A 15,749-nucleotide genomic window follows, 5' to 3' on the forward strand; every position below is an offset into this window, starting at 1 on the left:
GCTGCCCAGCAATATCAATGGCTGCATGTTGGTTTTAGTTATGGGGCTGCCTGTCTATACGGAACGGGACTGGAACCGGTAAAGTCAGACCATAGAGAGATTAGACAAAAAGATCGGATTAGATTAGATTCCAGATTTCAGTCTTGGCTGGAACCAAGAACTGCACACATGAAACAATAAGGAAAAAAGATAACCCTTGTCAAACCTCCAAACAGATTCAGTGATATGGACAGGGACGGACTGTCTGTTCTGTGTTTGTACAGCAACTAGCACAATGGGGTCGCAGGCCATGCCCAGAACTCCTTGATGCCATCACAATACACATAATCAATATATGTTTGTATTACAGAAGCTCCTAGAGGTCTGAGATGAGATCAGAGCTGCACGGCACTAGACACCAGACAAACACATAACAAGGGAGGGTTCCTGATCCAAAGATCTTGCAGTTTAAACTGACAAGAGAAACAAATGATGGAAGTGAGACCAGGCAAAGTGACCTCCCAAAGCTACACTATAGATCTGAGGCACAAGTGGGATTAGCACTCACGTCTCGCTGAATCCAATTCCAATCCCCCTACCTCAATTTAGCTTTGTTTGATCCAAATCAGTTGATTAATTTTTAAAGCTGGGTGAAAACTGGGTTTCCATTTTGTGGGAAATACCATTACAGTTGATGCTTGTTTGCAGCAACATTTTGTAAGCGCAATCATCACTTACAACAGGGGCGGGCAAACTTTTTGGTCTGAGGGCCACATCGGGTTTCTGAAATTGTATGGAGGGCCGGTTAGGGAAGGATGTGCCTCCCCAAACAGCCAGGTGTGGCCCAGCCCCTGCCCCCTATCCAAACCCCCCATGCTTCTTGCCCCCTGACAGCCCCCCCGGGACCTCTGCCCCATCCAACCTCTGCCCTGTCCCCTGACAGCCCCCCCAGGACCCCTACCCTATCCACCCCTCCCTGTCCCCTGACCGCCCCCAGTCCCCCCGCCCCATCCAAACCCTCCTCTCATTCCTGACTGCCCCCCTGGGACCTCTGCCCCATCCAACCATCCCTTCTCCCTGACCGCCCCCAGAACCCCTGCCCCTGACTGCCCCCCATCGACCCATCCAATCCCCCTCCTCCTTCCTGACTACTCCCTCAGGACCCCTGACCCCATTCAACCCCCCTGTTCCCCGCCCTCTGACCGCCCTGACCACTATATATATATTCAGTTCCAAAACAACACACCCCAAAAATTTAAAAATTTCCTGCAAAACAAAATTCTGAAAAAAAAAAAAAAATTTCAAGTTGACCACCACATTTCATTCCAATTTTGACTTTTTAACTTTTAAACATCTTGTTATATAAAAAAAAAACAAAAAACCTGATTTTGTTTTGTAACCAAAAAAAAAAAAATCAAAACGTCATGTTCCAAAAAAGGATGGAATAGGAGGTTTGACATTATTGAAATGCTTTGTTTTGTTTTCTAAACAAAATTTCACTGAAATTAATACAGTTTTCTAAATGCTTCAAATTTCAAACTGAAAACGCATTTTTGGTCAAAAAAAATTTCCAACCAGCTCTATTACTTTTTCCATGTAAATACTAGTTACATATATATTCTTACTGCTGGATATTCTTGGGCTCTTTTCTGTCTTAAGGGGCAGTCAGTAGCTAGGTGGATTTGCACATGGATAATTGACTTAGCCCTCCACAAAGATGGATTTCCCTTGCCCCACACAAATAAATAATTATACTTTGCACTTCCCTAGCAACTTCCATCTGACAGCTCATTACACACATTAATTAATTCAATTTCACAACAGCTAAGTTAAATTTTGCAAATGGGAAAACTGAGGCCCAGAGAGGCAAAGTCATTCACAGAAGTCACAAGCTGAAACAGAAGCAGAGCCAGGAATAGAACCCAGGAGTCCTGCTGTGACACTCCATTTATTAAACCACATCCCCTCCTTCCTTCCTTTTCAGCAGCAACCTTCACTATAGGTCACATCAAGGTATCTATTCTTTGTATAATGCTTTGTGTTTTGCTTTCTTCCTCTTTTTTCCATGGATGCAGCTATATAGCCTTTAGTGTTGATTGCTTGGTTAAAAAAAGCAAAACAAAACACAAATTACAATGGGGGAAGGAAAGGGACTATATGCATATATCAGGGAGGCAGTGTGGTCTGTGACTAGAGTATTGGGACTGCTGACCTGCTGCCAGACCTTGGGCAAGTCATATCACTTCTGTGTCTCTATTTCCCCCTCCTACCCTTTGTCTTGTCTATTTAGATGGCAGGCTCATTGGGGCAAGAATTGTCCCTCCGTAAGGCCTTGCCTACCTGTGGTGGCATGTCAGGTACATGTAGCTACGCTCTGCAGTGAAAGGCAGGCTGAGTCCACACTCACGGTTCTGGGTACACATGGCAGCGAAAGGCTCCGACAGCAGGGAAAGGCTCCGGCAGCGGGAAGCTGCCTGAGCCTTTCCCCACTGCTGGAGTCTTTCACCATGGCAGGGAGAGGCTGAGGCAGTGGGACGCTACGCAGCTAAAAATAGTAGTGTAGACATGGGAGGCGTTGCTTGGGCATGCAGAGAGCCATGTAGGATATATCTCTTTGGCTTCGGGCAAACAGGGCCTCTGCTTAACTTGCCTAAGCCATGCCTCACCCTCCACGCTGCTATTTACACCTGTGCTGGCTGGGTTTGCATGCTGCTGAAAGCATAGCCATAGCCTGTTTGTACAGCAGTTGACATGACAGGGCCCCAATCTCAGTGCAGACCTCGAGGCAATATTGTAATACAGACAATAATAATCTGGTAATCTTCAAAAATTACATGACAGCAATTCCTGGAGGGAATTAATTAAGACACAGATTCAGCACACTTTGTCCTGCCACCAAACCCCCAGACTGTCCCTCTCTGTCCCTAACTCCTTATCCAGTGGACATGTTGATCTCAACCTTCCAGCCCCATCCAGGCAGACAGATTCTTTGGGACAAAGTTTCAACTGCTGTAATCTGTCACAATTTTGTGGGAGTTAATGGAGTTTCACCAATTTAAACCAGCAGGATATTTGGCCCTTGGTTTCTCACTGACTCCCTACTGTGACGGTCTCTCTGAGGCCACCAGCAAGCCTGATTTCAAAGATCCTGCTCTAACCCACCCCTTGGTAAGCCACGCCAACTGTCTCTTGTACAGATCTGGCCCCTTACCATAGAACCTGAGCACCTCACAATTTTTAAATGTATTTATGCTCACAACACCCCTGTGAGGAGGGAACTGCCATCATTTTATAGATAGCAGCTGAGCCACAGAAAGATTAAGTGTCCTCCCCAAGGTCACACAGGAAGTCTGTGGCAGAGCAGAGTATTTAACCCACATGCCTTGCATTCTAGGCTAGCTCACTAGATCTGGGTTCAATTCCTTCTCATGGATTATGGGATCTCCACCTGCCATTTGGTAATACCATTTTGTACACTGCTTCCTCGGGTAACTCAGAATCAGCATAGCAATTTCTGACCAGGCTTTTGTACCATAGGATTCATCCCAAAAGCAAAAATTAGCAGCCACGTAATAGACCCTCAAAAGGTCAGAATGTGTGCAGTGCAAACAGCTATAAGCATAAATATTGCCGTATAGCCCCTGAAAAACATAGGCATTCAGTGGATATTGTACTTAATTAACTGATTAGGAGCATAGGGGGAAAAACCTCTTCAGTTCATAATTATGGTGTAATGAAAGCCCGGTCAGTGAGATGCAACAGATACTAACTGCCAGTTTGGCTGGCCACGAGCAGTACAGTGGGCAGCAGAGTAACTCACCAGGACAGGTCATGTTATACAGATAACATGACTAGACTGCATCTCAGCAGAGATTCAATATTTGTACAGGGGCCGTTTCATAGGAACTGCCACATTGGGGCAGCCAAATGGTCCATCTAGTCCCATGTCACTAATATCAGGTAACTTAGAGGAAGGTGTAACCATCACTACCCACAGAGAGCATCTACAGATGCAATATCCCATAGGGCAACATTTCTTCCTGACCCCAGCTGATGTCATGAGGCACTTAGATTGACAGTCCTCATAATGAGTGTCACAACTGATGCTATTCTTATTCTATCTGCCTTGGTGCGTATACGGCTCCTGTCACTCATATCTGAGCAGCTCAAAAGATTTATCCTCAAAAAAACCCTGGGAGGTAGGGAAGTATTATGCCCATTTTACAAATGGGAAATTGAGGCACCAAAATATTAAATGACTTGGCTAAGGTCACACAAAAAGCATGTGGCAGAGCCAGAAACTGAAATCAGATTGCTTGACTGGCTATCCAATGACTGAGTCTCATTCCAAGACCATCCTCCTCACCCTGTATAAAGGTCTAATCATTCCTTAATCTTGCTAGCCTGTTGACCTCAGTGATATCCTGTAGCAGGGAGTTCCACAACTTCCCCTCAAAAAACAGCTCTCTTCATCCATTTTAAGTACACTGCCTTTTAATTTCCAGTGGCCTTTTATTCTCATGTGATGGAGAACTAGGAGCACGCACGTGGCACTCACTAGACAAAACTAAATCTGAATGTGGTAATGTTCAAGGTAATGATGTTATAACATTTTCTGCATCATTCTCTTTCCCCTTCCTATGTCATGCTAACACCTAATCCACTCCATTTTCATGGCTGCTGCACACTGAGCAGGCAGCTTCATTGTGTTGTCCACAATGATGCCTAGATAATTACAACCAATTCAGATCCTCAAGGAGTGGATGAGTAGTTTCAATGATCCCTTGACAGCAATCACAGGTTGCCTGTGATAGCAGGGCACTGTCCAATGTCACTTCCAATGGGCACAACTTTGCCATTTTTCTAGGCTGAATTTCATGTCACCTAATTTTTCCAGATTCTTCTGGAGCTCCTCATAATGCCTCTGCACTAAGTTAAATCATATAGGGCCTGATTCAGCTCATACACTTCTGTAAATCTGGTGTGACTCCTTTGTAGTTAAATCAATTACACAGGTGTATGTTTCAGAGTAACAGCCGTGTTAGTCTGTATTCGCAAAAAAGAAAAGGAGTACTTGTGGCACCTTAGAGACTAACCAATTTATTTGAGCATGAGCTTTCGTGAGCTACAGCTCACTTCATCGGATGCATACCGTGGAAACTGCAGAAGACATTATATACACACAGAGACCATGAAACAATACCTCCTCCCACCTCACTGTCCTGCTGGTAATAGCTTATCTAAAGTGATCATCAAGTTGGGCCATTTCCAGCACAAATCCAGGTTTTCTCACCCCCCCCCCCCCAAACTCACTCTCCTGCTGGTAATAGCCCATCCACCACTCTCCCTACAATGTGCATGATAATCAAGGTGGGCCATTTCCAGCACAAATCCAGGTTTTCTCACCCCCCCACCCCCATACACACACAAACTCACTCTCCTGCTGGTAATAGCTTATCTAAAGTGATCATCAAGTTGGGCCATTTCCAGCACAAATCCAGGTTTTCTCACCCTCCACCCCATGTGAGCTCTCAGTCGTGCGCTCTGTGTTGGGAGCAAATTTTTCTACTTCAGTACCCAGCCCCCTTTCTAGGTTAATAAATGTATTGGACAGAAGTCCTAGAGCAGACCCTCAGGGCTTCCATATGTAATGTTTCCCCCCAATGAGATCTCTTCGCATCCCATGTCAGCTTTTAATCAGTGACAGGACTTCACCATTCTCCCCATGGTTACCAGGTATCTTGAATAGCATCTTAGGAGGCTCTTCCCCAGAAGCCTTTGGAAAGAGCAAATAACTGATCTCCACCATTTCTGCTCTACCAACTAGTTTGATCATTCAGTGCTAACAGGTGAGACAGATACCTTTATTCTTATAGAAGTCATCCTTAAACTATTACTCTCGTTTCAATGCTTTGCAATTCTCTCTTCCATAGCTTTTCTCTACTGTTTTCCCTGGCCTATTATTTCCAAGCACACCCTTAGCGTGGCACCTTTTTACAGAGATGACACAGCATTGGCTGCCTTCCAGTCCTCTGGCTTCTCAACACTTTTTAATGATAAATTACAAATCTCTGTTACTAGCTCAGTTACTCCATTCTTTAGCAAGCTCTGAAGAGGGACTTCCAGTGCTGGTGATTTATGGGAACTTAATTATTTGAGTTGTTCCATCATTTCATCTCCTTTCAACCCTACCGCCCCCAATTCTTCCATCTTCTCTGACAATGTCTCACTTTCACCACCCGTGAAGAGTAACCCCATGATAGGTATTCACCCATCATCTTCAGTGGTGAAGCATCATGGTAGCTGACCTCTTCTTTATATGCACTGATGATCAGGACACCTCACCAGAACTCTTCTGATGTGGAGGCTGACTACTGGATGTGTATTCTTGTGACCTGCATCATGGGTTTGGGTCTCCTACTCCTAATCACTCAAGCAGTCTCTGTGGCATGGATCCTTTGGCTATGGCCCTGCTCCCCATGTATAGTTTGTCAGAGCATCTCACTAATTGTTCTCTTCCCACCATGGAAATGCCAGTGGTGTCGAGATCTTCCCCCAATCCCAGCCTTTCCAGCTCACCCAGGTATGTTTCAAACATCTCACGCTGATCTGCAGCTGATAGTAGCTGTGATTTGTAACAGGGCAGCTCATTTTGCCTGAAACTCTTGTTATACCTTATTGGATTATTCCTCCTTGTTCTCACCCTTCCCACAGGGCAATCCTAGCCTAGTCTACTGGATACATACTGCAGTGGAACTTGTACCTCCGATGTCCCCAGCAGATGATGTCCATCGTCTGACTAGAGAGCTTCTCTGCACCTGCCAGCTTTCCCCCACCCCCCGCACCCTTGCATCCAATTTAAACAGCCTCCAAACTCTTCTTTGCTGTCATTGCCAGCAGTGATTAAAAGCCCTCCTTTCCCCACAACCTAATAAACTCAGTCCCTCCCCTCATCCACAAACTGCAGCTGCTCTATCTCCCTGTGTGTGGGACTAGAAGAATCTCAGAGCACAAAGTCCCTAACCTCAGCCTTGTTTCTAAGCATCTACAGGCAGATCCCAGGTGCCATATCCTGCTATTGCCTGCCACTAGTGCTGCCATTTACCGTGCCCACCAATGCCCCAAGTCTCCGTAAGAGAATTCCTAGCTCATGAGATCCAACATTCTCCCCTCTGATCAACCCACAGCCAGCTCTTTCTTTGTCTGGTAAAAGCAGCATCCATCCAATGCGCCAATGGTCTCTCTTTCCCCCAGAGGGATTTGCTCAGTCTAGGAGGAATTATTATCCCCCTCAGCCTATGCCAGATGGTGGCTCCCTCGACCCATCTCTTCATGCTTCTTTGATCTCCTTCCATCCCAACACAGGCTTCAACTGAAGGTAATTGGCAGCCCCATTCCTGCAGGTCTCTAGATCCCAAGAACCAGATTCTCAGTTAGTATAGCAATCAGAATAAAAGCCTTATGCCAATTTATAGCAGCTGAGGATCCAGCCCCATATAGGTACATCATGCACCATGCTGTCCATCTGGTAGGAGAGCAGCCCTGGCCTCTGAGCACCTTGAGTTGCTTCTACCATCTGCAGACACAATTTGGCCACAGGGTAAGTAGGCGGTCAATGGATATTTAACTGGGTCACACTCACCCTTCCTAAAGTGTAGCTGATTCTTGAGCTAGACTCTAGCTCAATGACAGCTTCTTTCCACTGCATCCCGCTGAGAAGGAAGATAAAAAACCAAACCCAATCAGCTCTCACCTTTCCTGCCACGCTCCTCTGTTTGTCCAGTTCAGGTGGGCAGCTCACCCCTCCACTGCCTGCCACTTGGACCACCACTGCCTAGCTTCCGATCTCACGGCTGGAGATGGCCTCTTGCTTCCCTGTCTCTCTTTTTATTTTTCCTGCCTTTTCTAGCCCAATCCATCAGCTCCATCCCAGCAATCAATTTCGTCAAGTCAACAGGGCCACCTCTATTCACAGCCCTCAATCAATCACTCCAGAGCAAAATTCTCAGGAGCCATTACAACCACGCTCCTCCTCGCGGCTCCGCTGCACAGTGACTATTGAAAAGGCACATCTGGAAAACTAAAGTCCCCTAAACTCTTCACCAGTCCTTACCCCCGGATTTCCATTGCCACTCAGGCTCCAACTCCTTTCAAGCATGACTCACTCTGTTTCCCTCTCTGGTTCAGAGTTTCTATAAGCTACCAGCAGGAACTGATCCCTGCTGAGATCTTTTGGTTCCCTGACAATACAGCAAAATCAAGCAACTGGGCTCTAGTCCCCTCCCAACCTGGGATACCATCCCTAGAGTACAGGCAAAGCTGAATGACAAGCAGCACACCCAGGTCAGAAGAGAAGACTCCAGTGACAGCAGGACCATCAGGCAGAAATGAAAATAAATGGCCACGCACATCATAGCCACACCAGCTGCATTCCCTGAGTCACCAGCTACCCTAAGCAACTGAATAGCTGGGCCACCTGGAAAGTCTGAGCCCAAGAACCGAGTCAGAGGAGACCAAGAACTGTCTAGCTCTATGACACGTGCTCTGTGAGGTGATCATCCTGCCATGCTTAAAGAAGGTGCTGGGAGGCCCAAAGGGCAGGTGAGTCGTGCCCCCCCCCCTTAAGGCCAATGACATCAGGAGATGTCACCAGGACAAGACATTATCTCCCCAGCTCACAAGGAGCGCTGCTGTTAAATGGATCCATTAATTAGTATTTACAGCATGTTTGCCAGGAGAAACAGCTCTGGCCAGTTCTCAAGGTGCGTAATGATGGAGATACTGCTCTGTGCCTATGGAGGGAGGGGATACACCACCTTCCAAAAATCAGCACTCCTCCCCCAAGAGAGATTGCTACTTACCTACCTGGGGGTAGAGGACAGGCCATCTTTGAGACAGTGTTTCCAGCAGGGTTGCCTCTAGCAAAAGATTCTTCCAGGAGGGTTTCACAGCACAAACACCATGTCACTGGAGCACTTCTGGAAGCACTAGAAAGCCTCGGGGGAGGCAGTGTATGATATATGGAGACCTCAGAATATAATCCCTCCTCCTGCTCTTCACATTCCTTTAAACCCACCCCACCCCCATTACTGCCTAAAGCCAAGCCCTGAAATCCATGCAGCAATCTGACAGAAAGTTTCAGCGATTCACAGAAGGGAGGAAAACAAGAGATCAAATAAGTAGCCCCGGGCAGCGCTGAAAATTCCCTCCTAGAACAACAGTGAGGATTTAAGGCAAGAACAGAAGGGAAGTGTACCTGAGAACTGGCTAGAAGGACCCTAACCTGACAGGGAAAGTGCAGGTAGCAAAGAGGAAGGCTGCAGTGAGAGACAGATGGGCATAATACGTAGGATCTTGACACTGCTGGGAACTTGTCACCTCCAGCACTGGCCCCTAGATACAGGTACTAACGGATGACAACTTGTGGATGGAAGAGACCAATTCAAACGCACAGGTTGTGCCAGCTTTGGGAGAGCTCTGGGGCGGAGGGACAATAGAATTTGCTCCTGGTGCTGCTACCAGCTCACTGACATCCCTCTGTGTTCACAGAGAAAGGGCCTGACAGAACCAAGCCATACCCGATGCTGCTATTTATTTACTCCAGTACCCCTTACAGGGCAGGGGGAGGGACAGCTGGGGTGAAGGGGGGAATCAGGCTTAGGCGGGATCGAGATCCATTGATAAAAAGAGAGGTTGGATGCCTGTTTCACGGCCACTCCCCACCATGTCAATTTCCATGCCAGTAGCAAGGGGGAGAGGGGTGTTCCCAGAGCAGGACAATCTAGGAGGGAGGCTTCGGGCTCCCCCCTGCAAAGCCCCGATCTAGCGCATTTAGGGCTTGCATGCAGAGCCCTTGTGGATGGCTGTGCTGGGGCTGGTGCCGCCGAGCGCTTGACGAGGGGGAGGGGGAGGGGGACTAGGTTTTGCACTGAAGAGAGACACAAAGGAAAGGGCCCTTCAGACGTACAAACAGGGGGCTGGAGCGAGCTGCCGAAGGGGAGCCCAGCCCTCCCTGCACCTGCCTCCGCCCGAAGCATCCGCCTGCAGCTGCACAATGGGGGACAGACCGGCCGCTGGGGGGGCTCCAGCCTCACAGCGACCTCCTTCTCCTAGCAGGGCCCTGCCCGGGCTGGGGGGTGCCGCTTCATTGTCCGGCTGGGCTGGGCTCCACCTGGACCCCCACCCACGCCGCGAAGGGGAGATCTGCGGAGCCCCAGGGCGGCTCGGAGCCCGGCCTTACCTGGGTGGGAGCTGGGACGAGCCCCCGGACAGCTCCCGCCTCCCTCACACACGTTCGCCTTCCCTTCTTCTCGCCCGCCGACAATCGCCCCTGGGTGCCCGGGCGGGGCTCACTCCCTGCGCCCCTGGGGGCCCCCCGGACGGGGCTCGGTCTCCGCCTCGCCTGACTTCGCTGGGGGGCCGGGGCATCCCCCCCCTCCGCCGCTCGCCTGGCTCCCGCTAGGGGGGTCTGGTCCTCATGGCCCCGGGCGCGGGGCTGCTGCCGGCTCGGGTCCGCAGCGCGGGTCTGACCGGGGATGGAGCGGGCGGCTCAGGCGCGGCGAGCGCCCCGGGCTGCTACAGCTGCCGGCGCCGGGCGGGGTCCTCGCTTGTCCCCGAGCAGCAGCCGCCGCGCAGCCCGGCCACCGCCGCCGCCGCCTCTCTGCTCCATCGCGGCGCCCCCCGGCCCCTGGAGGGACGGTCCCCGAGCAGCCAGAGCCGCCTCGCCTCTGGGCCAGCAGCCCCGCGGGGATCCGTGCGCCCCAGCCCCACAGCCAGCTCCCCGCTTTGTCCTGGCTCGGTGCGTGTGTGTGTCTGGGTACGTCCCCCCCGTCTCTGCCTGAGAGCTCAGCCACTGGCCTCCTTCCTCGCCGCGCTCCGGCTCCTCCTCCGGCGGGCCGAGCCAGCCGGGTCCTAGCGCTCCTGCGCCGCCGCCTTCGCCTCACCTCGCCGGTCGGAGTATCTGGGTCACACGCCTGGGCAGGCTGCCAAAGGCCCGGGCTCGCCTGGGCTCACGGGGCGGGGTTAGTCTGAGGGCGGCTGGGGTTTGTTCAGGCTGGAGCGGTGTCACTCGCCGGTAGGACTCAAGAGCATGAGTTTGGCTGTCTCTGCAGGAGACACCCATTGGTGTGGGCAGAGTCGCCCAGCTCCCCTGTCCCTGGCTGGACAGATGCAGTGAGCCGCCACCCCAGCCGCCAATGGCCAACAGGAGGAGCAGCTCAGGCAGTGCAGTCCCCTGCTGCTCAAAGGAGGGGGGCGGAACTCAAGTTATTTGGGGGGCCAGTTATTCAGAAAGGAACCCTACAAAAAGTGGAAACAAGGAGGAATTGCGATAGAGGAGTACAAAAACAGCACAAGCACCTTGGGACAAAGTTAGAAAGACTATGGCCCCAAATGACTTACAGCTGGCAAGGGACAAAAACAGCAATAAAAAGAGGTTCTTTAAATACATTAGGAGTCAGAGAAAGACTGAGGACCATGTAGGCCCTGCACTTAGTAAGGAAGGAGAACCAATAACAGATGGCTTTAAGAAGGCTGAGGTGTTTGTTTAGTTTGCTTTAGTTTTCACTAAAAAGGTTTACGGTGACCAGAGACTCAAAACGATATTCATAAGGGAGAAGAAATGTGAGCCAAAATAGGGAAAGAATAGTTTTAAAATACTGAGATAAGTTAGATGTATTCAAGTCAGAAGGGTCTGATGAAATTCATCCTAGGGCAGAGGTGAAAGTGGGCCTGGGCGGGCTGGCACAGCGTACCGGTAAGAAGTGGCAATCAGTAGCGGCCCATACACAGCAGCGCTTTAATGTCACTGCCCCTCCCACGACTGCTGACGGGGGGACAACAGGGGCAGCTGCCCCAGGTCCCAGTGATTTAAAAGGGCCCGGAGCTCCCAGCTACTGCTGCCACTATCACAGCAGTGGCCAGAGCCCCGGACCCTTTAAATTGCCCCCGAAGCAACATGGAGGGACTGGCTGGGGGAGGCTGACCTGCCAGCCCCACCCCTTCCGGGAACCCAGAGCCAGGCCCCCATACCAGTAATTATTTTGATCTTACTTTCACCCCTGTCCTAGGGTGTTTAAGGAACCAACTAAAGCAATCTCGGAACCATTAGCAATTATCTTTGAGAACTCATGGAGGATGGGTGAGGTCCCAGAGGACTGGAGAAGGGCAAACATAATACCTGTCTTTTAACAGGGGAACAAAGAGGACCCAGGGATTTATAGACCAATCAACCTAAAATCAATACCTGGAAAGATATTGGAACAAATGATTAAACAATCAATTTGTAAGCACCTATAGAGTTATAAGGAATAGCCAGCATGCATTTGTCAAGAACAAAATCATGCCAAACAAACCTAATTTCCTTCTTTGCAGGGTTACTGGCCTAGTGAATTGGGGAATCAGTGGATGTGATATATCTTCACTTCTAGTAAGGCTTTTGACATGGAATCAGTGGATGTGATATATCTTCACTTCTAGTAAGGCTTTTGACATGACAGTCTCATAAGCAAACTAAGGAAATGTGGTCTAGATTGAATTACTATAAGGTGGGTGCACAACTGGTTGCAAGACCGTACTCAAAGACTAGTTATCTATGGTTCACTGTCAGACTGGGAGGACATATCTAATGGGGTTCCACAAGAGTCAGTCTGGCTCTGGTACTATTCAATATTTTCATTAATGACTTGGATAACGGAATGGAGAGGATGCTTATAAAATTTGCAGATGGCACCAAGATGGGAAGGGTTGCAAGCACTTTGGAGGCCAGGATTAGAATTCAAAATGACCTTGACAAATTGGAGGTTTGGTCTAAAATTAACAAGATGAAGTTTAATAAAGACAAGTGCAAAATACTTCACCTAGGAAGAAAAAAAATCAGCCACATACAGAGTGGATAAAAATCAATGATTTTAAAAAAAAATCTGATTTTTTTGTTTAAATCAGATTTTTTGATAAAATACTTTTTGAGGAAAAAACCTATCTAAAGATCATTTTAATTAAGATACATTGTAGCTCAAAGAGATCTCATCATGGAATAGGGATTATAAATTAGAATTCTATAGTATGAGACAATATATTCATGTAACGTTTAAGAAAAGTTTTGTAAACAAATTTCAACGGGTTCATGGATTAGGGACCTAATCTTATGGGGTTCCAGGGGCTTCTGTATGGATTTAGGTTAATCTTTCTATCTACCCAATAGGACTCAGTGCTCAGTCTAGAAGATGCCATCAGAGATGCTTAGTTTTGCAGTTCTCAGACTGTGGCTTTGTGTCTCCAGAGATAACATGCTTCTTAACAGCAAAAGTGTTTTTAAATAAATAAATAAATATGTAGAGGTGAGAAATAACAGACCTCAACCCTAGTGTCCCTCTGCAAATTCATGTACACAGAGTTAATCCCTTACGTCTCTCTAAAAGTACAAAGTTTCAAAGTTCAATGAATAGAAGATTGTTGCGGGCGGAATAGATCTGGACAAGGAGAAGAAGTCTGGAAGTGAATTTGAGAAGGGAGGGACAGTCAGTAGAAACAAATGTGAAACTGTTTGAGCAGCATATTCCAGAAGGCTTGAGGTCTTTCTGAGTGTAGCCTTCATTGATTTGAGATCTACCATATCATTCTCTCACTAGAAGGGAAAACCTATAATGGCAACAGGCCATAAAAGAGATCCAGTTTGGGAATATTTTAATGAAGTTCCTCTACCTGTGGGTAAGACAGGCATGCGTGCAAAATGCAAATAGTGCAACAAAGAAATGCAAGGCCTGGTTGCCTGAATGAAACAACATCATGAGAAGTGTTCCTTCTCAGGAGGAAGCTGCATTTTAAGATGATGAAAGGAACATGTCTGAACATGCACGATCTTCAGGTTGGTAAACTTTTTTATTTCATACTTCTTTCCTAAGGACTGCCTGTCTTCCTTCTGGACTATTCTTGAATTCTCATGTTTGAGCAAAAAAATTACAGTTGTTACTCTATGGTACTATCATTTTAGATGAGGTTGTGATAAAAAATAAATAGCTGAAATAGGCAGATCTTCCTTTTACAATTTCAGCTTTAAAGTAGATCTGAGTGTCAGTGACCGCAATGAGTAATACTAAATTAGCAGTATGGTAATAATTAAATAACTGCATTGACTTATTTTGTTTAGGAGAATCCATCCTCAACATACAGGATTCTGAAGACTATCCACCTTCAAGATCACCATGATAGTGTTTCAGTCACATCATGTATGTCACATAGCCACGGTATATCACCTGTAGCAAAAAAGAAAAAAATATAGATAAATTTGTGTTAAGAACCAGCAGTTTACAAAAAGAGGTAATTGATTAAAAAATTGCCCAGTTTGCTTATGCAACAAACTCTCCTTTCTGTATGATTGAGAACCCACTCTTCATTAACATGGTTCAGTCATTAAGACCAGGATATAGTCCACTCAACAGAGCAGATGTCACAGGCCAATTGCTGGATAACGTGTATGAAAGAGAAATTGAGCAATGTGCAAAAGGTCTAGAGGGTAAAATTGTTAACCTGAGGCTTGATGGGTGCAGCAACGTCCACAATGATCCTGTTGTATGTGCTTGTGTGATAACAGAAGAAGGGAATGTCTTCCTTACAGAAACAATTGATACCTTGGGAATTGCACACACAGCAGAATACTTCCAAGAAGTAGCAGTAAAAGTCATAACAAACTGATAAAAAAAAATCAAATGTCTAGTACGCAGCTTGGTCACAGACAATGCTGCAAATGTATCCAAGATTAGAAGAAATTTAGAAGAGAGTCCCAAGCTAATAACATACGGTTGCAGTGCTCATTTGATGCACCTCCTAGCCAAAGACTTCAGTGTTCCAGAAATAAAGGCTAATGTTGTTGAAATTGCAAAATACTTCTGTAACAGCCACTTTGCAGCAGCTGCTCTGAATAAAGTGGGAGGAACCAAGCTAACTCTTCCACAAGACGTGCGATGGAACTCAGTAGTGGACTGTTTTGAGCACTAGATCAAGAACTGGCCTAATCTGATGACAGTTTGTGAACAAAATAGTCAAAAAATAGATGGCACTGTCACAGACGAAGTTCTCAACATGGAGCTTAAGAGAAAGGTTGAACACATGCTGAGTTCCCTGAAGCCTGTTTCTTAGCCTTGAACAAAATGCAGGGAAATAGCTATTTTATTGCTGATGCTGTTGAAATTTGGAAGGAACTGAGTGAGATCCTAAAAAGAGAAATATGCAATGACAGAGTTAAATGACAAGCATTTAAAAAAAGAGTGGGACAAGCACTATCTCCAGCTCATTTTCTTGCAAATATTCTCAATACTCGGTTCCAGGGTCAAACCTTAACTGCTGAACAAGAGGAGTTGGCTATGACATGGACATCCAGCAATCATCCCTCCATAATGCCAACTATAATAAACTTCAGAGCTAAGGGTGAACCTTCAAGAAATATATGTTTGCTGATGATGTTTTAAAGAAAGTCAGACTTCCACAGTGAACTAGTGGAAGTCACTTAAGCACTTGGATTCAGAGACTGTTGAAGTGATAATCTCACTTTTAACAGCAGTAGCTTCTTCTGCAGCGTACAGAGAATATTTTCTTCCTTTGGATTAATTCATTCCAAATTGAGAAACTGTTTGGGACCTGACAAAGCAAGAAAGCTTCTTTTTCTTTTCCAGATTATGAACAAACAGGAAAATGAAGGTGAAGACAACTGAGTTAGCTGCAGAAGCAAATATTTTAAGTTGACCTGGCTGACATAGTTGGGTTGTTGTTGTTGT

The 15,749-nt window shown here is 47.2% G+C and overlaps 1 protein-coding gene across 4 annotated transcripts in view; it reads right to left on the minus strand.

The window, feature by feature from the left end:
• The window catches only part of SBK1 (SH3 domain binding kinase 1), an 80,622-nt gene that overhangs the window by 33,913 nt on the left and 30,960 nt on the right, over window positions 1–15,749 (minus strand). The window contains exons 1-2 of one of the 4 annotated variants that reach the window (XM_073362823.2): window positions 10,220–10,861; window positions 8,845–8,975 (exon numbers count right to left, since the gene is read on the minus strand). The exons of 1 other annotated variant lie outside the window; for it this stretch is intronic. Coding sequence is in view for 1 of the 3 variants with exons in the window: in XM_073362821.2 (XP_073218922.1) it covers window positions 8,841–8,866 (26 nt within the window). In the remaining 2 variants the exon portion in view is untranslated. Of the gene's footprint in view, window positions 1–8,840; window positions 8,976–10,219; window positions 10,862–15,749 lie in introns of those variants that run through there. 2 more of the 4 variants (XM_073362821.2, XM_073362822.2) reach the window with 2 other exon arrangements.

The sequence above is a fragment of the Lepidochelys kempii genome, chromosome 10, assembly GCF_965140285.1.
Source record: "Lepidochelys kempii isolate rLepKem1 chromosome 10, rLepKem1.hap1, whole genome shotgun sequence".
Lineage (NCBI taxonomy): Eukaryota > Metazoa > Chordata > Testudines > Cheloniidae > Lepidochelys > Lepidochelys kempii.